Source organism: Centroberyx gerrardi, chromosome 11 (genome assembly GCF_048128805.1).
Source record: "Centroberyx gerrardi isolate f3 chromosome 11, fCenGer3.hap1.cur.20231027, whole genome shotgun sequence".
Classification (NCBI taxonomy): Eukaryota; Metazoa; Chordata; class Actinopteri; order Beryciformes; family Berycidae; genus Centroberyx; species Centroberyx gerrardi.
The window spans coordinates 24,203,416-24,226,261 of record NC_136007.1 but is presented as its reverse complement, the minus strand read 5'-3'; the positions used below and the strand labels follow the sequence as shown (position 1 = coordinate 24,226,261).

At 40.7% G+C, this 22,846-nt stretch overlaps 2 protein-coding genes across 2 annotated transcripts; one reads left to right on the top strand and one right to left on the bottom strand.

The window, feature by feature from the left end:
- Nucleotides 1–6,203: 6,203 nt before the first annotated feature.
- Nucleotides 6,204–9,752, top strand: hmgn1b (high mobility group nucleosome binding domain 1b). The gene is made up of 6 exons (XM_071898377.2): nucleotides 6,204–6,383; nucleotides 8,008–8,034; nucleotides 8,211–8,240; nucleotides 8,347–8,388; nucleotides 8,506–8,613; nucleotides 8,749–9,752. Exons 1-6 carry the CDS (start codon nucleotides 6,366–6,368, stop codon nucleotides 8,794–8,796), a joined length of 273 nt encoding a protein of 90 aa, XP_071754478.1. The 5' UTR covers nucleotides 6,204–6,365; the 3' UTR covers nucleotides 8,797–9,752.
- Nucleotides 9,753–13,655: 3,903 nt separating this feature from the next.
- On the bottom strand, nucleotides 13,656–21,121 carry slc37a4b (solute carrier family 37 member 4b). The gene is made up of 9 exons (XM_071898366.2): nucleotides 20,840–21,121; nucleotides 20,167–20,399; nucleotides 16,958–17,204; nucleotides 16,690–16,842; nucleotides 16,506–16,591; nucleotides 15,452–15,565; nucleotides 15,288–15,350; nucleotides 15,034–15,172; nucleotides 13,656–14,946 (listed from the first exon to the last, which is right to left on the bottom strand). The coding sequence occupies exons 1-9, from the start codon at nucleotides 20,985–20,987 to the stop codon at nucleotides 14,780–14,782; spliced, it is 1,350 nt and encodes a 449-aa protein (XP_071754467.2). The 5' UTR covers nucleotides 20,988–21,121; the 3' UTR covers nucleotides 13,656–14,779.
- Nucleotides 21,122–22,846: the final 1,725 nt, after the last annotated feature.

Genomic DNA, 22,846 nt, shown 5'->3' with positions numbered 1-22,846 from the left:
CTCACCTGTTCTTGGTCTAACTGACTGAACCAACAGCCAGCAGCAAATGGCGTGTGTGTGTGTGTGTGTGTGTGTGTGAGAGAGAGAGAGAGCGTGAAGAAGATAAATGAACAAGTTGCCCTCCCTCAAAGAGGCTTTGGCTGAGGTCACCTTTACCTTCATCCTGTCGCTCTCTCCCCTGAGGATTATGCCAAGGTCTCTATTTCAGTAACCTCTAAGCAGACGACTCAATGCTCCATTCATTCTATCACAAAGCGCTATATGAACGACTCGCACCGTGAAATAAAAACAAGAAACCATGAAATTACCTCACATTATTACCCCTTCCTGCAAGGTAAAACAATAATATTTCAAACAATCACCGAGTTATATTTGGTCCCGCTCCTTCCTCCCGGTGTCGGCACGAGGACTCGGGAGAATAAGAGGGAAAACGAGGAAGAGAGAGAGTGAAAAGGAGACGGAGGACAGCAACAGGCAGCAGCTGTGATGGAAAGGCTTCCCCCAAGTCAACAGTTAGCATTGTTATGTGAGACCCACCTAACGCTCCTTCCCCCGCCTCGCCCTCATTTTCTCCCCCGGTCCTCTTGACATGCAGTCTCCTGCAGAGCACAGGAACACATACTTGTACTGTATGGAGATTTTTCTTTCCTGTAAAGCCAGTTGGGCAAGACAGGGCAGAGAAAAGCTAGAGTGAAAACAACAACTTTGCAAGTCGCTTTGCAAGTTGGACCTTCCATGGTCGTGTAACACGGCCAGGTGATTGGCTTGTTAGCTGCTTTTTATCAGCAGATCTCACAGGCTCCCCAGAGGCCTCCCTGCCCCCACTGATTTTGATGTGTAACTTAACAGTCCACCACAAAGGAATACAAAGATCATGCTGTAAAAAATGAATGAATGAACAAATGACCCAGCTGATACATATATTGTTTAAAATAACCGTTTGAGTGTGCTTAGTGGTGGATTTTTGCCATGCAAACCCATATCCTGACACTGTCCTGTCATCATTTTACCACGTATAATAGTTTCTGTTAAAGTGCAGTATTAAGTGGTTGTTTTCCAAGTTTTCCAAGTTCCAAGTCCAGTTGAAATCCATTGTATTGGCTAAGACACTGACAAAATGAGCAAAAAGCAGAATGCATTACATGCTTCAAAGCAAGCCTGGTATTTAGAATGTAGGATTTATGCCTACAATGCAGGATTTATAGGTATAAATCAGCATTTGTATTGAGTTCAGTTCATTGAACCTACACCAAACAATGTGTTAAAAAATATATAAAAAGAACAGCTGTGGTGCTATATTTTATGTGTACTTGATTATGGAGATCAGTCATTTATGAATGTCAGATACTGCTTATCATAGTGCTTTGAGATTCATCACAATCTGTAAGGCCCTGAATCTTCATTTCACAGTATATTCCACGGCTGCCTGGTCACCTCTGTGCAGGCTGAAGCTGTCACTGGTATAGGCCTACTGTTAGCAGTAAGGCCATGCAGGAAAAGTCTGTTTAGGCTATATTGCACAGAAATGTAAATGTAGAGGACAGGATATTCTAAGGTCCCAGTATTCATTTCTGGTGGCTGTCCCTAAGCTCAGAAGGGGATGGGAAAGCAAACCCTCTGTGATCTCTGCCCTCTCTGAGTGGAGTCGTCTACAGAAACACTGGAAACCTGTGGAACTGGTTACTGCTATCAAGTTTAAAGCAGTTGTGTGGACTAAGGAAGATGAATCAGTTGGAAAGTGTTAATGCTAAGTTGATTGTTTTAAAGCGGCACTAGGCAACTTCACACGTTGGCGGCTCCAAATGGCAGTGAGAAGTTCCTGTTTGAGAAATGTGAATTTTAGAACACTGACCTGGATAAAGGTTGAATTAAAAGAAAAAATCGAATACAAATTTTTGCAAATTTAAATGGGTGTATAAACACTACAATGTCCTACAATTTGCCTCTTCTTGAATGAATTTGCCATTGACTCGTGGATTCCTCACAACAGTCCCCAAAACGGTGTGCACTAATTGGCTAGAGGCAAGAAGAACCATAACTAGCGAGGCATTTATTTTCATAAAAACTTGTTTCTGTGGTTCAATAAATGACCCTTTCCACAAAAATGCGCCCTACAAAATGTAACCTACATCTTTTGAATCTATCCATTTTGAGTTTAACAACCTGGGTTTGTCCATTTAATTCACCATTTCCATTCTAACATCCCATGAAATGGAAAGTAGAATGAGTGTGTGGCTCTGACGATAAAGGAATCACGGCAGGAGTTATGTGTACTGAACAGTGTGAGGGAGCAACGTTTGGTGAAGGCTGGCCAAATGCTCAAAAACAGCAAATAATTACAGCTTTTGTGGAGGGGGCAATAAAACAAAGAAGCAGTGATGATGAAATATGATTGTAATCAAAGAGATTTTATCTTCATACTTGCTGTAGCTAACTGGTATCCTTTTTTTTGGAGCCTGTGCTAAAGATGAATTACCAGAACATTGTGATCAAACTACCAGTCCTCTGCACAGCACTTCAGCACTTAAGAATTTCTCGCAAAATTGGTTTTGCGTCATCTTGTATGCCATAGGTTAGCATCTCCGTGTGTGCTCCAAAATCCTGGGAAAATATTAATGGGCTTTTCGAAAAATGCCCAAAATAAGGGCTGTGTTGAACGGATAGGCCTACACATGAGATATACTACGTTTTGTTCCAGGGGTTAAAATACACCCACTGGCATCACCTTTATGAATTTTCATCTTTTAGTCACTTTTAATATAGATTTTTGCCAAAAAAAACAAACAAAAAAACAATGATGCTAATCAATGGGGGAAGCAGACTACAATAACATTGATGAACGACTTCCTGTTCCTCTCGTCTATCACATTTTTGGTTGCCTGAGCACGATCTCCTGACTGTCACATTCAAATTAAGATTTTCATAGCATTGCATTGAAGGTATTATAGCTGTTACTATTCATACACGCCAGATAGCTACCTAACGACTGTTGTATTTCTCTTTCCCAAACGATTAGCATTTTTGCTAGCAACAATCAAGATAAATAGTAATTGAAGGATGGAAATTCAAAGGTGATGTTAGTTGATTTATTTTATTTATGAAACAAAATGTAATATACTGTAGCTGGTAAAGCTCTGTGTAGCACAGACAGCAAATCCCATTCATATTTTCCATAAGGATTTTGGACTAGACACTAAATGCTATTTTTGAGAATCCTTGGGCCTATATCATTCCTTTGTTGTCCCTTATGGCCAGGAACAAAACATTTCAAATGTTCATTTTTAACTAGTGGACCTAAAGTTTGACCTGCTTTTTTTTTCTTTTTTTTTTCTAATTCACAGTACGCTATTTGTAGCTTCCCAAGAACCTGAAAATTGCCTTAGGACAATGAAATTAAATGTGCCTATTGCAAAAAGGATAATATTGCGCCAAAACATTTGCTGCGATTAAAGTTGTCTTTTAGAGGTACCATGGTTATTTTCTGGCTGCTGACCTCTATCATTCAGTGACTGAATAACAACAACAAATCAAAGTAGATACACAGCTTGGCCCCTCCTCAAGCACATGCCAGCTTATGCTGGTTTATGTATTTTAATCACCACTCTTCAATTCGGCAGACATACTGTATTACCCACCAAACTGCATTTATTTCTATACATTTTCAATTTTTAGACCAGATGTGCCGGCTTCTCCACAGTCTTCTTCCTCACAAATACACTGCTGAGCCAGCGGGCGTGAATCAGATATAAAATAAATTTTATTAAAAGACGAGCTCTTTGGCAGATTATATACATGCTGAATTTACCAGAACACCCTACTGGTTAGTAAAAAAAAGTTTCAAGTTATATGGTACCAAGGTATGTTTTGCCAATGAGCAACGGAGAAACAAATTGTCTTTTTTGAGCAGAACCTGGCCTGATGTTCTCTCTACAAGCTGCGCCGAGGCGTTAGCCGTAACAAAGGCGTATTTACAAGCCACTTATTACTGCTATAGCCTTCTAGCTAGTCAAGATAAACAAACAAAAGATAAAGTATCCAGATATGCTAACGCTAGCTAGCGTCCAGCCTAGTCCTTGTGTCTATCTTTGTCCTTGTGCCCGTTGGTTGCTATTAGAGCCGCTGTACATGCCTTCAAATACCTTCAGTAGCTTTCAATTCGCTGTGATCGCTGCATAATTCGCAGAGGACTGCAAGTGTGAGCCAAGTCTTTGGGCGTGGGGGCGTCACAGGCATTGGATTGGTAGGAGGGCCTTCAAACAACAACAACAACAACACAGCCTCAGCTCCTGTGTTTGTGAATGCCGAAATCTCCGTAGCGCATGCACCATGGCTGTTCACTTTGTTTCACTCACTACCATTCAGCAACCCCTGCTAATATTTACTAGTCATATTATTATTCAGGAAAGCTGAAATATTACACATTGCACCTTTAAATGCAACCTTTATCATCCAATCACCAGACTGCATAGTTTTGAACATTCCCAAACTGGATTTTGCTCGCATTGTGGCCCCTTCGGAACCTGCCCAGTTCATGCACGGTAGTTTGATAAGATAAGGAAAGGCGTTTTGAATGGACAAGTGTGACTGTCGCAATTTAAAAATCCAATTGACTCTGAAGGTAGAAGAAGCAAGGAATTCCTTCTCCTTTATTTTCTTCCACTTTGGAAGAACGCATGAGCAGATCAATTTAAAGCCCAATCCATAATCACTTTAATATGGCGCCCTCGGTTGAAACACTGATGCCTCAATATTTAGTCTCTCCAGTCATAGATTGCATTTCTGCAGATTTGTTATGGCCGTTGTTTCCACTGTGGACTCTACATCTTACTTGAGAGTGAATTAGGCCAAAATGGTCAATGTTTATGTTTTGAAACATTGGTTTGCAAAAAGCATATTAATTTAAGAATCTATATTAATTAATTAAAAATTGTACAGTGGTCTATCATGGATAACAATAAATATGACCTTTTATCCCAAAACATGAGGATATGCTGAGTTAAAGGCTTTTTCTGCTATTTATTTTTGGTGTGGTGTCTTCACTTTCCTGATCTACATGTTATAGAGTGTAGAAGAGCCATATTGGTTTCAAGTTGGGTAACGCTCAAATAAACCTGTTTCATGTTCAAATTTCACATTGGCTAAAATAGGAAGCACCATTATAACCCAACTTAAATTTTGACCTCTCTTCAAATAAAAGAGAATATAAAAAAAATTTAAAAAGTATGTGTGTGTGTGTTAAATAAGCTATACAAGGAATCCAGTAGGACAGGAGGTGTGTCAGCCACATGGAGAAAAGGTCTGTGGTATATATTGTTGTTGTTTTAAACATGGCATATTATTTCTTTTTTTCTGTAACATATGAGATAAATAAATAAATTCTGGAACAAGTGGAATTAATTCCTTCTCTGGAAAGTAGGCAGGTCTGCACATGGTGAAAGCACAAACATCTCAGTGTTTCAGTTTGCTCAGGGCAGTGAAAAAATAACAGGCAACATTGTCGGGGTTGTGTCCATATCATTCACCTCAGGGGAATGAATGTCTCCATGCTGAAATGTCTGAAATGACTTCAAATATGACTTCAGTGGAAACAACCGCGGCGGCGGGCCAGTTGTAGCCTACTATAAATGTCTTGGACTGTAGCCTACTTTGCTGCTCACAATGGAGGAAATGGACGGTGACAACATTGCGAGGAGGTTGCACAAGAGCACACAGATCCTAGGACCAGCAACCACACGTATCCTGTCGCCATTTTCCCAAGCTTATGTACAAAAGACTTGGCTGGGGGAGCACACACCCCTCTCTCAATCTACTGCCAATACACATGCCACCTTTTCTTATTTCAGTCGAGTAACAAGCGCAAAATAGATAGGTCTTCAACGGGGAGTGACAATGCAATGACATATTAACATATTATATTCAAAAATGGTAAATACAAATATTTCTGAGCGGTGTGAAAGGCAGAGTTAATGATAATTTTGCGTTGTTATAGCGGATCCCCTCATGGCCGCTCAGAAAAAGACAAATAGTTCTAGATATCCGTTGAGTGACGTGTGACGTAGCCACACAGGTAACAGCTCGGATTTGAAATCGCGTTGTTGACGACTGTTCCAGCCAATCGACGGGCGCCAGAGGCGGGGTTTAGCCCTGTCAATCACGCAGGGACTATAATGATTTGAATAGGGAGGGAGGGGGAGAATCCAATCCGGTTTGAGCTAGTTTTTCTTCCAATGGAACATTAACGTCTCGCTTCGCTGTAATAGACCGTACTGGTACAACCGTATACAGAATATACCACTGTATTTTCTCCTGTATTCAGTAACATTTTGCTCTTTTTTTCCTTTTAAATCACCCCACACAAACCAACCATGCCTAAAAGGAGCAAAGTGAGTACACTGATATTTTTCATGCATTCAACAATACAGCATTTACAAACCACAACTGCAATTTGCAAAATGGGCTTGTTACAGTTTGCGGTTAGAGTTGTTAAAATATTGCTACAAATGTCCGTTATTTCTTGTTCCGACCGAATGTCAACATTGTTGCGCCGTGCAGCCGGGAGTTTCGTATGTAGCGTCTGTTTTGATTTTCTGAAGTGGCTGATTCTTGGTCTTATCTTCCTCATGCAGTGATTATCTTTGTGCTAAGTGATTTTCTTTAGCTGCTTCTGATGTGCCGGGTTTTACCGCAGGATGGTGACATGCACAACTGCAGTTGTTTATAAATACGACATTTACCTACAGTACAGGACAAAGAGGGGGACGTTTTCTCCGTCGTAAGATTGCATTTCTGCAGAGAAAGTTGGGGCATATTGATTATTTCCTATAGGGGGTCGTTTACACGGTGGATTGTAAAGTTTATTTGAGAGCAAAATTGACCGAAATGCAAAAAATGTAATTCAGTAAGAGCGTATAATTCCTTGTATTCGGTAGAAGTTAGGCTTTAGCTTAGCATAAAATTGCTTAAATGTTTTTAAATGGGAACGAGGTCTTGTTTATTGGGGTTTCTTTTGCACAAGACACACTTTTAAGGTGATTTTCTTAACCCGTTTCTCTCAGGCATAACGTGCACGTCTCATGTGTGTTGTGTTGCATGGCCGCTATTCTTTGCATTGGTGAAAACGTATTTCTTGAAAGGCGTTCGTCGTGTTTGCTGAGTGTCCTTTTCTATTTATTGTCGGCTCAGGCCAGTTGTAGGTTATGCAATGGCGAGCCTCCGTCAGCACAGCGCTGCTCTTGTTGCTGGGGGTTCTAGTAGATTCTGCAACCGAGACCGACAGTCGCTGAGCATCTCGGAGTTAGTATTTCAAATAGATGGCGGGAACACTCACTACACTGGTCGGCACGGGGGAGGACACTTTCTCCGTTGTCTGGCAATCCCATTTATTACCAGTGAATGAGTGTGTCGTGAGGAGGCGGAACCCACTCCCCCCGTCTGCAAAGAGCCTCGAGAGTTTTATAGTAGGCAATCATTGGCAAGACATAGGAGAGCGCGACTAAAGTGAGCCGACGCGGTTTAATAACATATTTTGCTTTTATATATATATATATATATATATATATATATATATATATACATGTATATGCATGCAAAATAACAGGGCATCAAGTCGATTTCAACTTATTACTGCGCCAACAAAATAGTTCTTCAATAAGCGATTTTGGCGCGTTGCTAGTTTTTCATGCGTCTCTAATTGATACAATGAATGTAAACATCGCGGACTGATATCTCTGCACTGAGGTCTTGCCAGGCTACGAGTTCCATTGTGAGATTTTGGAACTCAGTGAACACCTCGGCCAATCATATTGCTCGGTCGGAACTAAGTGTTGTATAATGAGCTGCATGTGCAGCCATAATATCCTAGTTGGCAACGCCTACTTTTGACTTACATAACTAATACTCAAAGCCCACAACCCCCCTTCCCATCCCCTTCCTCAATTAACCCACCAGAGGCTCTGTGGAGTGGAGCAATTACCCCCCTAACATATCTTTCTTTTTTATCTCCCACAGACAGCCATTGCAGCTGAAGGAGTGCTGGTAAGGAATACACAATGTAGCATAATTTTGTTTGGATAGGCTGTGCTTTATTCACCTTAAATAAATTATGAAACAATTAGTGTGTCTACCCACCAGGGGTCAGTAACGACCCATCTTTGGGGGATATTGGATGATGAAGTTAAAAATAAATGTCTTCTCTCTTAATTTCTCCACAGCCCAAGAGGAGATCTGCCAGGTTGGTAGATGTAAGTATACACCGCCCCAGACTGTCACAGACAATATACATTCTATTTTCTGCATGCTGAGAGCAAACATTAAAGCTTTTTCTTTTCTTTTTCTTTTTCATCACAGAGACCTGCACCCGCAAAGGCAGAGCCCAAGCCCAAGCCAAAGGTTGGACCTTGTTTTTTTACATTACATTTCATTAGACCACCAAGTTACATCTATCATGAAGTAATTTAGCTGAACTGTTAATCATGAGAGTGATCTGTTGCATATTTTTGCTTGCAGAAGGCACCTGCAAAGCCTAAGAAAGCTAAAGAGGTGGAGAAGGCCAAGCCTGAGGAGAAAGAGGCAGAGGCTCCCGCTGAGAATGGCGAAGCCAAAGCTGAGGAAGAGGTAAGGGTCATGTGGGACGGTGCATATGGCATTTATGTGATAAGATGTTTTGTGAATACTGCATCATATAAACATGCAAAGTAAAGATCCTCTCCTGGCTGTTGCAGCTCTGACACTCTGAACATTGTGTTTCAGGCACCAGCTACAGAAGCAGCCGATGAGAAAGATGAGGCAGCAGAATAACATCTCTCAAACCACATCTTTTATCAGTGCTCCCTGTACCTCTTTTTCTTGTACAATTCAGGGGAATATTTTTATCAACTATTTTCTAAATACAGGTTTTTTAGTAGTTTGATTGTAGAGAACACATTTTTTTTATGAAAGAAAAAAGTACATTTGGAGACGGGGATTTCACCACATCCCAGATTTTTGCATCGCCAGAAGAATTGCGGTCATCGTTAATGTCAGTGGTTTTCATTTCAATGTGAGGGAGGGGAGGGTGTGGGGCAGGTTACTGTGTCAACATGCAAGCGTGCCGTTTACAGCAGCCGGGGCTACAACCGAGAGAGCTTGCCTGGGAGGAAAACATTCCATATGCTTTATAAGGGACAGTCTATGTAATCTGTTGGGGTGGGGATGGACAAACTCACGGGGCAACACATTGTTTTATTGTTTATAATGAGGAAGAACAGTGTTTTAGAATGTTTGTAAGCTTTGTTCCTATATGTTAACTCTTGTACTCATGCAGTTTTCTTAACCAATCTGATCAATAAACCTAAAATCCCTAGTACTGGAGTTCTCCCTATCAGGCCTGTGCATCGCGTGTGTTGGTTGTGTCTCTGTTCTGTGATAGCATTGCAATAAATTTGTATAGCTGCTGTGAAAAGGGTTTTCAATCTTTCTATATGCAGTGTTTAATGGTACATTGTAAGGATGGTAAAAATGGAATATCTGTTTTCTTAGCCAAGCTAATGAGGTATATAACCATATAAAACAAACTGTTGATAACGGCTTCTTGAATGCCAAGAGACAAACTGTACATTCACTTGAGATGTCAAATGCATACCAGCAGTAGCAATATTCATGTGGGTTTTAGGTATCTGTATCAAGTACAAGTGTACCGTTTCTTTTATTCTTTGTTTATAGATGTACCTCTGTGTAATGATTGTTATAAACAAGCCAATAAAAATTGGTTGGTAGTTATGTTCTTTCATTGTGTGAGTACAATTGTCGGTTTATTTGTGATGCTGATAGTAGACTTGATCAGAAACAATGTTTACAAAAATAAAAGAAATGGATCTTTTTCATGAAATCGAAACAGAAATTGCTTTTTGAATTAGTAGCAACAGAGAAGTAAACGGAAATCATGCTGAATTTGAAAACTTGATAAAGCTTTTACAAGACCAGACTGGCATTAAAAGTCAGAAGGGAGGGTTGGGGATCAATGGTGGATTTACATTATATAGTGGAATTAAGTTTAGGTCCAGGTACATTAGGTAGTATCCCAATGTTAAAGGGTAAGATGAGCAATTTCTCAGAGCCAGAGTGTGCAGCCTCAAATAAATCCAGAGCATGGTGTAGTATGTTTGAGGGAAATGAGTTTTATATATAAAGCAGGTAGGTTTTACATACTGGAAGCATGATTTGACACTGGATTTCAACATAAAGGGTGTAAGTATTATTTTTTTTACTGTCCTGTAAAACTGGTCAAAATGCTACTTTTCCAAATCTCTTTAAAATCCAGCGTCATATGTAAGGTTTTTATTAGGACTATACCAAGAAAAACACGAGAGCCTGATTTCAGCACCACGGACAGCTCCGTTTTGCACCTCTTGTTTTATTAGCTGCCGTTTGTCTCTGCTTCTTCTCATGTAATGCTGTTATCGACCTTCTTGCTCGGCGTTTTATGTTTCACAATATCACAATATTATTTCGTCCCCGTGTTGGTAAATTGACTGATTACTTGTAGCATTGTGCAGTTTTTCCATGACGGAATAGTTTCGCGGGAGCACCGACTTCCTTTTCCGCTTTGAGCTCGACCTATATCAACCGTGATTGGTCAGAAATGGAGGGGAAGCTCGCGACCGGGAAGAAGGGAAAGACAGATAATATAATACTTCCATGTTAAAATTCACATTTTCTGTCTGTTCCTACCGAAACTGTCAGATGTTTTCCAGTATTCTCACAGTAAATACATCATCCTTGTCCTGCAAATACTTTGTTACCTTTGAGAAACACATGTAGCTTATGACCATTAAAAACCACTGGTCTTAAACTGCCAAAAGTCTAACTACAGCTAGCTTAATGAAAGCCAGCACCATGTTGTGGTTGAGTTTCGAACCAAAAAAAAAACAAAAAAAAAAAAGTAGAAAGTGTTTCCCCCAGCATTTAATTCTTAGCAGGGTGGAAAGCCTCTGAAACACCGTTTATACCATATAGGACAGTAAAACTCTCCATTGAAACCAAGGATGATGATAATAATAACAATAATAACTAGAAAGGTGCATTTTCTGGAGAAAATGCGTGTGATTGCTGAGAGTGCAAGCTGTGGCACTGGTGCAGTTTAGTGTGGGTACAGCTCACCCTTTCTGTTGGCTGTCTGTGACTGGTCTATCACTCTCCTCTTTCCCTCTTTCTTATCCTATGGCTGTATCTATGTCACATATTTCTGTCTGTCTCCACTTGTTGACTCTGTCCCATCTGCTTGACTTTCTTCCTGTTCTTCAGTTGCTGTCTCACTCTCCTGGTAAAACAGGGATAGGTAAACTCAACTGACTGCATCTACATACTGGTGCTGATACTGGTCCTATATATGTACCAGTGTGTGTGTGTGTGTGTGTGTGTGTGTGTGTGTGTGTGTGTGTGTGTGTGTGCGTGCGGATGTGTACGTACCAGCAGCTGTATGTGTGTGTGTGTGTGTGTGTGTGCGTGTTTTTGAACATGACTGTGGATCGTCTGTTCAAACTGAAACGGCTGAAGCAAAGTATAATATGTGTATGTAATGTTAAAACTGTGAGAAATGTGGCAGTTTAAAACACTTCTGTGAAGGAGCTGTAATGAGTGTCAAAGTGATAAGTAATAATGTTAGAAATGTACTAAAATTTCATAATAGTAACAAGTACAAAAGTAAGAAAATATGTAGGAAGGCTTATGTGTAAAAGGTGGAAGGAGTATGAAAAGTATGAAGAGATAGTAGGAAGACTATTTTGTAAAAGCTGAAAGGTACAAGGAGTATGAATAGTAGGTATGAAGAGTATGAAAAGTAGGTATATATGCAGTAGAAAAAAACAGAAAGTACGAAAGTGACAAGTAATAATGTTAGAAATGTACTAAAATGTAAAAATACCAAGAAGTAAAAAGGTATGAAAATATGTAAAAGACATGTTGAAATGGAGAAGAGTGAAATAAGCAGAAGTGCTGCATGTGTAAGAGAGCAGCAGTGCAGCAGAAACTACTGTGAAAAAGAGTGGGAATGTTCTAAAATGTACTAAAACGTAACAGTACTAAGAAGTTAAAAGGTATAAAAATATGTAGTGGGTAGGAAGACTATGAAGGCAAACAAACTATCTCTCCTGATGCCCCTGGAAGGTACTAGTAGTATGAAGAGTAGGAAGGCAGTGACAAGTAATAATGTTAAAAATGTACTAAAATCTAATAACACTAAGAAGTAAAAAGGTATGAAAATATGTAAAAGACATGTTGAAATGGAGAAGAGTGAAATAAGCAGAAGAGCTGCATGTGTAAGAGAGCAGCAGTGCAGCAGAAACTACTGTGAAAAAGAGTGGAACACTAGTGTCAAACAAACATTAATATCTCAAAAACTATACATCATATCGCTTATATATTGACATTGTGAGTGAGAGCAGAAGCAGCTGAAGGGTTTGATGTATAATATGTGTATGTAGTATTAAAGTTGTGTGAACTGCCACAGTTTTAAAATGTGTGAATTTAGTGAAAAGTACAGCCTGTAAAGTCTGCTGGAGTGAGTTGTGACATCACGCACTCTAGCGTAGCTCCATAGGGTCCCATTATAAAGGTTGAAAAAAGTATAAAACTTAAACTGTGATTACTCAAAAAGTACAAAAGGTATCAAAAAGCTGAATCAAAGTGATAAAGTACTAAAAGTGGTGACCCGTTTAAAGTTTGAATGGAGTTTCTAGCTTAAAGTATGAAAGAGCAGTTAGAGTTCAAAGAGGGCATGGTTTGAACATTCCGCCCATAGACTCTCATTATAAAAAAAAGTGGAAAAAAGTAGAATAGTTTAAAAAGTATAAAAGATATCAAAAAGTTGAATACATGCCCGCATGTCCTAAACAAGCTGAACATTTTAAAGTTTGAATGGAGTTTCTAGCTGAAAGTATGAAGGAGATAGGTGCCAAAAAAGTGTACGGATTAATAATAATAAAGAGCGAGAAGATTATACCTGTGATTGCTGAGTCAGCAATCACACAATAAAACATAAATACTGTACATACGATCAAAATATTGCATTAGAATCAGTTCTGTTTAAGGGCTTTCCATTGTATTGCTCAATTATACAAACAATAAATAAATATGTACTCAGAGTGCATCATATCAGTGGTGGACATCACTGACTGGCTGATATCTCATTTTAAATGTATATATACACAGTACTGTGCAAAAGTCTTAGGCACCCTAAACTTTTATATAAATATATATAAATTTTGTCTTAGATGTTGATTTGTTTTCTGCATTAGTGTGTCAGTAGACTGCTCTTTATAGTACATTTTTTGATATTTAGAAACTTTTCATTTCGTTATTTTTGAAAGCATCTTTGCTTTATGGATTTTTGTGTCTAAGACTTTTGCACAGTACTGTGTATATATATATATGTATGTATATATACATATATATATATATATGTATACATGTATACACACATCAGCCTGATCTATCAGCAAATACATATATGTGTCTAACCCTAGGTGTGATGTAAGCATCTATTTTCCCATGCTGCTTAAGAGTTTTGTATATTTGTAGCGAAAAAAATGAACAGACACTCTTTTTCAAAATTGGCTGACGGAGACAAAATCTCAGGTTTACCATGAAGGTGCCAACGTTAGCTTGTTAGCCAACTACTAACAAGGAGATTTAATCTGAGTTGAACTGCCTAATTTACACAGAAACATTACAAAAACAGACAGAAAATTCACATTTATTATCTCTCCTTAACCCTTACAGGTCCATATCACAATTCCAGTATGTTAAAAACATGCCAAAGTGGCACTGAGCATATAACCTTCGGTCATTATTAACAAAGAAGAGTTGATAATACTGCCACATTTTGGAGATGAAAATGATAACACTATATAATCCAATTTCAGTAACTGTTGATTATAGCTACAATGGCAGTGACAAATCTTATAATATTCCAATCCTTTAAAATATATCAGCCTTCAAAAGTTGACATGGCCTAAGAAGATCGCATCCAAGTATGTGTTGGTCGGTATCATGTAGCACAGTGTGGTGTATAAAAATAACATGCTCTTGCGTTGCGTTTCTTTCGTGAACCAATAACTTTTCTTTAAATTTGTATGAATGAATGAATGAGGTATAGTAAAGGGAACAATGATGACTATCACAGATAAAACATTTGTGCAAATATCTAGACATAAAATAGCCTAGAATATGGAGACCCGTCACTAAACACTCAGTAACTTCAAGATAACTCGCCTCCACTGAAGGCAAGTCATGTAATGAGCAGCACACATTCACTTTGTAATATCTGAAACATTCCATTCAAACCATTAAATGTCTTCCTGTATGTTGAGCATAAAGCTTTCATAACCCATCAAGCAACTTTCAAGTGTTTAAGTCAAAAGTGAAAAGTGTCCATTCAGGTGTCACAGGAAGCACCAAAATGCTAGCTTGTGACTGAAACAACCATTATCTGTCTTTGTACTGTTGAATATGAAAAATATATGGAGTGCCTATGTAAATATATCTCAGTGTGTATTTAGAGTGATTTAATGTGTGACACTGGAGTTTCATTCAAGAACATTTTTCCCTCCCGAGTATCTACAGCCACTATTTCTGTAAAAATGTCTTTAGATGAGTCACTTTTTGACACGGTGGTTGTTTGGTGGAACTGGAGTTGTTTTCAATGTGCAATATTCTGTATAAGGTGAGCAGTCAACAGTAGAAGAAGACCATCCATCTAGTCACATAGCAGGGCAGCGACAGTCGGCTCATTTCAGGAAGATAATTAGTCCGTTTTCTCTGCAATCCGTCCCATTTTGGTTCGCATGTTGCGCACAAGGAAGAAGCCAACGGTGGCGACGGCCATCGTCACCTCGGCTATCCAAAAGGCCGTCTCCCAGCTGTGCTGCTTGGCAATACTGCTGAAGGGCAGCCCCGCCGTAAAAGCCCCCACTGCAGCAAAAGAAAGCCACATTACTCATATGAATGTGAATGAAAATAATAGTGATGTTTTGCGGGTCACATGGGCCAGCAGCTTACCGTTAGCCATGAGAGCAACAACAGCATGGGAGGTTCCACAATAGTTTGATGGAGCACTTTCACTGGCTATCACCCCAAACAAGGCAATTGGTCCATAAGAAGAAAATCCAAACATAGCACCAAGGAACAGGATCCAGATCTGTGGATGAGAGTAAGAAAATATGATAACCAAATGTTCTTGAATGCTTTTTCACAAGTGTCAATACAAAGAATTTTGATCCCTATGAATTTGAAATTGAAATTTATAAGCATACCTCTTTTTCTGACACGCCAATGAGGACAGAGATGGGATGGATGGCTTGGACCCAAAGAGCCTCCTGAACAAAGAAAACAAGCTCTTTGACATTCACGATACTGGCAAGGGACAAATACCATGCATTTCACACTTTGACGATAGAAATAATAAAGTTGTCATTACCGTAGGGACTTCAGGTGTGATGGTGACCCTGAACAGGTACATGGATACACACATGCCAGCCATCATGAGGAGGAGCAGGCTGTGGCGAGGGCTGCCATGGGTGCCCAAGCCTTGCTGCAGGGCAAGAAGAAACCAAAGAGAAGACACTGAGACACTGTGACACTGAACCGGAACAAATAATCCAATCCACTTTTGTCTAAAGCTAAATTGTGAAGAAACCACTTGTAAAAAGGCATCTTAAAAAGGACCATACTGGTTTCATTGCATGTTTTAGCCCATTTATTACACTGCACACATACTTTACATTACTACCGCCCATTTTCCAAAGCATACCTTACTTTTTTAGATGTCTGAATGCATTTTTCTACCTCCCAGGCAGCCATTCATTTCCATTAATTTCATTACAGTATGAAAATCAATTTGCAGACTTGAAACTTGCTTGAGATCGGCAATCCATCACTGAACCTGCCCGGGTTTATTTTTTGTCAGAATTACTTTATTGTTGCATGGTAATTTGGTTTAACGCGCACAATGATTTCAAAAGTCTACTGGTGGGAAGCTCCAACATCTGAGACTTCCAAGTGAGGCTGCCAAACAGTATTGCATTCACGTGCTATTTTGTCGGAAAATCAAACCCGGAAGACAAATCATAAGCAAACATGGTCGTCGTGAAAAGGATGATGTGGATTTGGTCGCTTCTTGCTTTAAAAAAAAAAGTTATGATAGTCTGGTGAACTACCAAGTAGGAAATTAGCTTTTCCCATATATCCGTTAGCACATGAATGCTTTCCATATAGAGACACCCACACAACAAGAATGTATCTCTCCGCCAGAAAATAGTCCCAGAAGAAAAGATTGTTTGACGAACAAAATTCAAGCACGACTTCTAAACTCGGGCATGAATGTTAGCCGGAGCAAAACGTTTGATTTAAAAAAAAAAAAAAAAATAGGGAAATCAGGCAAATATTCACGAATCTAAAAAAGTACGGTATGCTTTGAGAGGTATGGTCACTGTCACTGTGGAGCCGCTTGGTCACTGTCGTCTGTCACTCACCCGAGCCACAGCTCTGTCAGAGATGAAGCCTGAGGCGAGGCTGCCCAGGAAGCCTCCCACCTCCAGGGCGCTCATATAGGAGCTGCCTGTCAGGGACACGGTGATGTCAGCACCTCTACCCCATCACTTTACATCAACACCAATGACAAGCTGCGGCTGGAACTAAGGCAATAAAAACGCGTACCCATGAGAGCAGTCTGGCCTTTCTCCTGGATGAGGAAGAGCTGTCCCCAGTCGGTGGCGGCCGTCTTCACCCCAAACACCACCAGGTAGGCCAGGGACAGCACCCACAGGAAGGGGGAGAGCAGGAACTCACGGAGGGTGCTCTCGCTGTTGCCTGGTGTGGGGAGGGAGGAAGAGAGAGGAGACGCACTCAGATTAATAGAAATCAGCAACCTGTCTACACAGATACACACACACTATTGTACACTAACTTCATTCTCTTTGCTCACCTCCCTTCGCCCCCTTCTTGGCGGCGGCCTCGATGCTGGGCAGGCCCACATCCTTCGGCTCGTTCTTGATGAACACCACACAGACGAAGGAGAAGGCCGCGCAGAAAATGCCGGACATGGACAGGATAGTCCTCCAGTCATAGTACCGGAGAAGCACCGTGGCCAGGATCGGGCCTAGACTGCCAGCCAGGTTCATGCTGCAGGACAACACGGACCACCATGTTCCGAACTGGGACGGCTCAAACCACTGGGGGGGAAAAGGGGACACAAAAGGAGAAAACAAGCAGATTTTTTGTTACTATTGCTGCAGTCTTATAATCCAAGCAGTTTCTGCCTCATAGTGAGCGCAAAGTAAACAGACCTATATTCCATTGTATTTAAGTTATAACTTCAAAATTCATGTTGTTGGTTAGTTTCCATGCTCCACTTTTCTGAAGCAGCCAACAGATCCAGGTCAAACACATGCCAGCCAACGTAAGTTTATTATAATGGGGGGGGGGGGGGGGGGAATCAAAAGACTGGCACATTTATAACACTATTTTTGTTTTTATCAGATTCTTCTGAGTTTATTGCTTCTGTCACATGCCTTGAAATGATGTAATACAGCTGCAGCCATAAACACTGACCACTAAAGATCAGCATGCCCGACAGAGCCACTGAGGAACCAGTAACCCGAGAATCCACTGGCCGGAAACTTAAGGCAGCCCACAGGCAGGTTGATTTAATACCTTGCTGATCCACAGTGCGTAGGTGTTAAACACCAACTCAGCAGAGAAACAGTAGCTGCTGCACTGTGCCGAACCGGTGAGGATGAGCAGCCATTACTGATTGCTCTTCTGCCAGGAGAGGGAAACACCTCTGTCTGATGTTTTTGTTAAAGATCTGTTGAGGATCTTCTATAAATACATTCTCCTGTAATCTGATCCCCTTCTCTCTCTCTCTCTCTCTCTCGGCCCTCTGAGCGCATGCCAAAGCCTATTTATTCCCCACGCTTTGAACACTACTACTTTTAAAAAGGCAGCTTCTTAAAGTCGAGATGAAACGGCATTTCGAGAGTATCTAACTTCCGTATCGTGACGTATTTCCAAGTGAAACAGGAAAGACAGGCGGGACAGGAGGAATTTGATTTGAACGTTGAAAAGTGGGTGTGCTGTTGCTAGCTAGCTAACTAATGAATCTTAGCCTCTTAGCTCTGTGCGCTAAAAGTTGAAGATTGATTGATGGGTGGATGTCATGATATTATTGGTTGAAATTAGTTACGGGCATGCTTACGTAAGCACACGGCATATTTTGTTTTACAGGAAGAAAACATGATTGAATTTTGATATAAGAATACAATGAAATTGATTTTTGGTATTTTTTTTGGCATATATTGTTAAATAGGTGCACAGTATGACCGGGGATGTGATCTAAAAGGGTTAAAAAGGCATTTTTCATTTCATCTCGTCTTTAAGGCCTCCAGTTGTCTCTGTGCATATTGTAGCAGGAAGCATTAGGGTTTGCACTGAATAGAGAGGAGTTAGCAATTGGAAAGCAAAACATGGTAGAACAATCAAGTATTTTTCCAAATAAAATCCCAATAATATAGCTGCAAGGCAGGAATGAGCTGGGCTCCATGGCGTGACTGCAACTAGAAGATCAGTTTTCACTGACTTCATTCCTGGTCTTCCTATTGTAGGGCCATATTTTATTTTCAGGGCCGAGGTATTTGTCTTTTTTGCAATAGAAGGCCCTACCAATTTCTCTTTAACATACATGAACAACTTTCAAACACTAAATACACATTTGTGTACAACAGTACACAAATGTTGAAGCAAAACTGACTTATGGTTAAGCAATTTATGGTGAAGAATTTATGTTAATGCAGATTACATTAGCCAAAAATTGAAATGATCTCAATTTGTTTGCCTTTGCTGAGAATTGCAAAGTTGATGGAACATTGCATAGTAATATTGACATGTTCAAAAAATTGCACATTGATATGCCACTCAGTAATGAATTATCTGCAGATTGAAGTGAGTGGTGGATCAATAATCCATAGACTCGAAACAACAAGTGGCTTCCATGTCACAGCCCTAGGTTTGGATCATATTTCACTGAAATTTGTACATGGCACCTCTAGCGTCTCACAGGTGAAATACGGTTCTGGGTCATCTACACTTCTCTCTATACGTGCCACCACTGGGTGGCATTATCTGTGGCCATGGCAAAACCTGGTGAGGCCTCATATAGACGTCTGTCCTTGAGGCCTGTGTCAGTGTCAGTGACATTAAAAGGTTGGATGGTGAACGATTTTCTGTTACTGAACTATTAGTCCAAAACAGGATAAAACAAATTTCCCTCACTTGGCATTAAAAATTGAGGGCTGTGTAGTTATACCCCACGAACTGGCACTCCACTCTGAAGTGGAACAGCTTGCCAAGCCACATTAGCAAATCTGAAGCAGTCTTTACGCTAGGTTCTGACCTTATGGGTCCAATGGGTCTTTATGGGTGATTGATTTATTCTGAGGATTTAAGCAGAAAAGTTGGGATACTCTTTCTTTCCAGGTTATGGAAAGAAAGTGTCTGTGTGGGGAAATGGACAGAAAGGTCCCAATCTATACTTGAGTTGTTGGGTCAAATATAAGAAAATCACATTATTAAAAACTGCTTATTTATTTCACTGCTACTGAGGAGACCCCAATAATCCCAGAATACATTTGAGGCAATTCCAAAAGCATAAACATGTTGGATAACAAACATGCCCAATATAAAATATGAGCTATGTGTGAATGAAACCATTAAGATAATCGTCCAACTTAATAGTCATCAAATATCACCTCCCATGATGCCACTTTTGACTTGGACATGACTGACCGATGTCTGACACAGTTGGCCCTAGCGGACATCTCAGGCCACGGTGTTCTATCTCTGGCCCAAAAGGTCAGGACCGTCTGACCGCAAGAGATTGGATCCCTCCTCACACTTGCAACAGCACCAGCTGCCCAAAGACAGGTGCACTTTCTCTCTCACAGCCCCGAGTGAAACACATAAACACAACACACCCAACATGGCTGGGAGGAAGTGGGTTCCTGTTCCCACAATGTGTCCCCAGAATAATGTGGGGCATCATGAGCGGCCTGTGTGAGAGAGACTTCCCTCGACTCGGCTATGAACACTCTGCATACGATTATGAATTCTGCGGAACAGGAGATAGGACGGTGTTACCTTGCGCAGCACCTTCCCACAGGGGGGCCAGCCGCAGCCTTGTCCCAGGCCGTTGAAGAACCACAGCAGGGAGAACATGGTCACGGTGGAGGACCAGGAGAAGACCACGTTGATGCCCCCCACCAGCAAAAGGCCGATGGAGAAAAGCCAGCGGGCGCTGATCTGGTCCGACAGCACGCCGCTGATGAACTTACTGATGGCATAGGCCATGGTCTGGCTGCTGGTGATCAGACCTGCAGAGACACAATGGAAGGTTACTATTGAAGCAACATGTTTATGTACAGAGAGATTATACTGTAGGAGCCCTGGCCATAAAATGTCATCAAAATCAGAGCTGGATAAGAATTGAGTTTAGGTCATTTTACTGTTAATAATATATCAAGAAAGCAAATAAGTTTATATAGAAGATAGGAAGGAGTTTCATCTGTGGATATTCAGTATTATTTAGTTTGCCACAGTGCAGGCTAATGCTTTAGCACTCTGTGTAAGTTTGTTCAGATGTACAAGCCAGCTTTGGGCATTGTAACACACTGAAGATTCAACAAACAGAGGTGAAACTGTTGCCAATGTTCTTGTCACACAATCGCAACCTGATCAAAGAGCTCATCATTGCCTTACGAATCAATGCTTGAAACAAACCAGACAAGGTAATCAAACGATGCTGTTGCCTCACCCAGGTCCTCTTTGTCCAGTTCAATCTCCTCCATCACAGAGGGCATGACGAAGGAGAAGGTCTTCCTGTTCAAGAAGTACAGCGAGTAGCCGATGAACATGCACAGGAAGATGACCGTGCGATAGTAGCCATAGTCGGTGGCCCCCATGATTGCAGTTGTACAAACAAAAATGGATGGAGAAAAACTGGAAAGATTTCAAGGATGCCAAGGAAAAAACAACTTTGATCTCTTCAAAATCCCCTCTTCAGTTTAGTCTGGTATTTGGCTCCTTTTGCATCTAGAATATAGCCAATCACATTGAGTGCAGTGCTGTTATCAGTGGCCGTTGTTGGACTGTTCTCAGTAAAAAGTCAACACTTTCGAGTTGATGTTTGCACTGGGATAATGGAGATATGAAAGAAGATGTAGCACTGGCTGGGCAGCACTGATTCAATCTTTTCCTAGAGGAGAAACACCCTTGGAAAGGACGACACTCTTCTTCCAGGCTGGTAGCTCTGGTGATCTGTGCGGTTGCTGCTTGCAGAACAGGGGAACAGAAGAAGAGAACCGCTTACACCACCCTGGCAAAGGAAGACAACATATAACAGTCTGAATTAAAACAGACTTCATTACAATTAGCTAGTGTAGCATTGCAGTCATTTAGCCTCTCTTGAAAAGGAGAGTTTTGTCTCAGTGGGACAACCTAAACACCGAAAGTATAATTTAAAACAAATTAGCAATAATCCTGTGGAAAACGTCAGGATCATGATGAAATAAGCATGTCACATTTGGACACACTGCCCATTGAATCCATTATACAACAAGAAGAAGAGTTACAGTCAGTAAGCCCACCTAAATTCAGTTTACCCACCTTGTCATGTGGAATACAGTATAGGCTATCCACCTTTTTTAGGATGACAGAAATCTTTATAACATAAATTCATAGTGCTCAGGATAGTATCAATTTGCTGTAGGTTATATGAAGATAGAGTACTTGAAAGGGAAAAATATATACATTGATGCATCACAGCAGAAAAAGCAAAGGCTTCTTAATCAAAAAGTTTTTTTCGAGATTTTACACGTTTTTTTCCACTGTTCATCTTCTGCAAGTCGTTGTTTTGATAATGTTTCTCTGAAAATATAATACATTTTTGCTCATGTTGTGATCTAGGTCAGTGGTTGCGATGCCTTATGATGATAATCACCTGAAGGCATAGTTTGCCCATCTTTTTATTTACAGTACCACTGTCTGTTCTAGTAGGTATACAGTATGTTGTCTAGTAGGGTGTCATAAATGTCCCAAGTTGTCCCCTGGCTTGGGCATCTGGTTTGCAGGCCTACACAGGCAACGTCAGCAACCCCGAAAATATCGGGTGTCGCTCAGAGGGAAGTTTAACTTAGGAGACTGAACACCACTGTGGTCTGTCTGGTTATTACTTTACTTTATTAGAGATGTAAGAGGGTCTTAGATACATTATCTTCATTTCCAGTCATGCCACAACAATAGTTTTTATTAAAGCTACATGATATCTACGGACGTAAAGTATCTCAAGCACAACAAAACAATGCTCTGCCTATATGTAGGTTAAGAAAACTTACGGAAGCCTGTAACGGCCAAAGGGCGCACAAGCAAGACAATATTAAAATGGAAGCATACTTTCACGAAACGAAACACATGTTAGCGTTTATAGGCTAACGTTATCGAGTTAAACGAGTTTGCAGATGGCGAAGTGATTTGTGGGGCGGTCCATCAATTTCAGTCTCCAAGGCGATGTTTTGCTAAATGCAACATAAAGCAACGCGCATCAACTCTTCTAATGCAATACAACAGTGTACCGTGTTTCTGCTACAATGTCATTGAGAATGAGAGCAAGACAGGCTGGTTGTTACCTTTCACTCGGGTCCCTCTTGCTGCTCTGTGCCGTTTAGTTCCCATCCATTCGGAGGACGATGCGCGTTCGCGAGTCCGCAGCTAACCTCTGTGGCTCGAGCGCGTCACCGTGACAAACTGAGATAAGCCCAGAGCC

What these genes read in the sequence shown, in the direction of transcription:
- hmgn1b (XM_071898377.2), top strand. An exon ending in AGCCCAAGCCCAAGCCAAAG is followed by an intron (nt 8,389 to 8,505) that starts GTTGGACCTTGT and finishes TTTTGCTTGCAG; the next exon opens with AAGGCACCTGCAAAGCCTAA. An exon ending in AAGCCAAAGCTGAGGAAGAG is followed by an intron (nt 8,614 to 8,748) that starts GTAAGGGTCATG and finishes ATTGTGTTTCAG; the next exon opens with GCACCAGCTACAGAAGCAGC.
- slc37a4b (XM_071898366.2), bottom strand. Translation starts at nt 20,987, where the DNA reads ATGGGGGCCACCGACTATGGCTACTATCGCACGGTCATCTTCCTGTGC. An exon ending in CAAGAAGGGGGCGAAGGGAG is followed by an intron (nt 16,843 to 16,957) that starts GTGAGCAAAGAG and finishes TCCCCACACCAG; the next exon opens with GCAACAGCGAGAGCACCCTC. An exon ending in CTGACAGAGCTGTGGCTCGG is followed by an intron (nt 15,566 to 16,505) that starts GTGAGTGACAGA and finishes CTTGCCCTGCAG; the next exon opens with CAAGGCTTGGGCACCCATGG.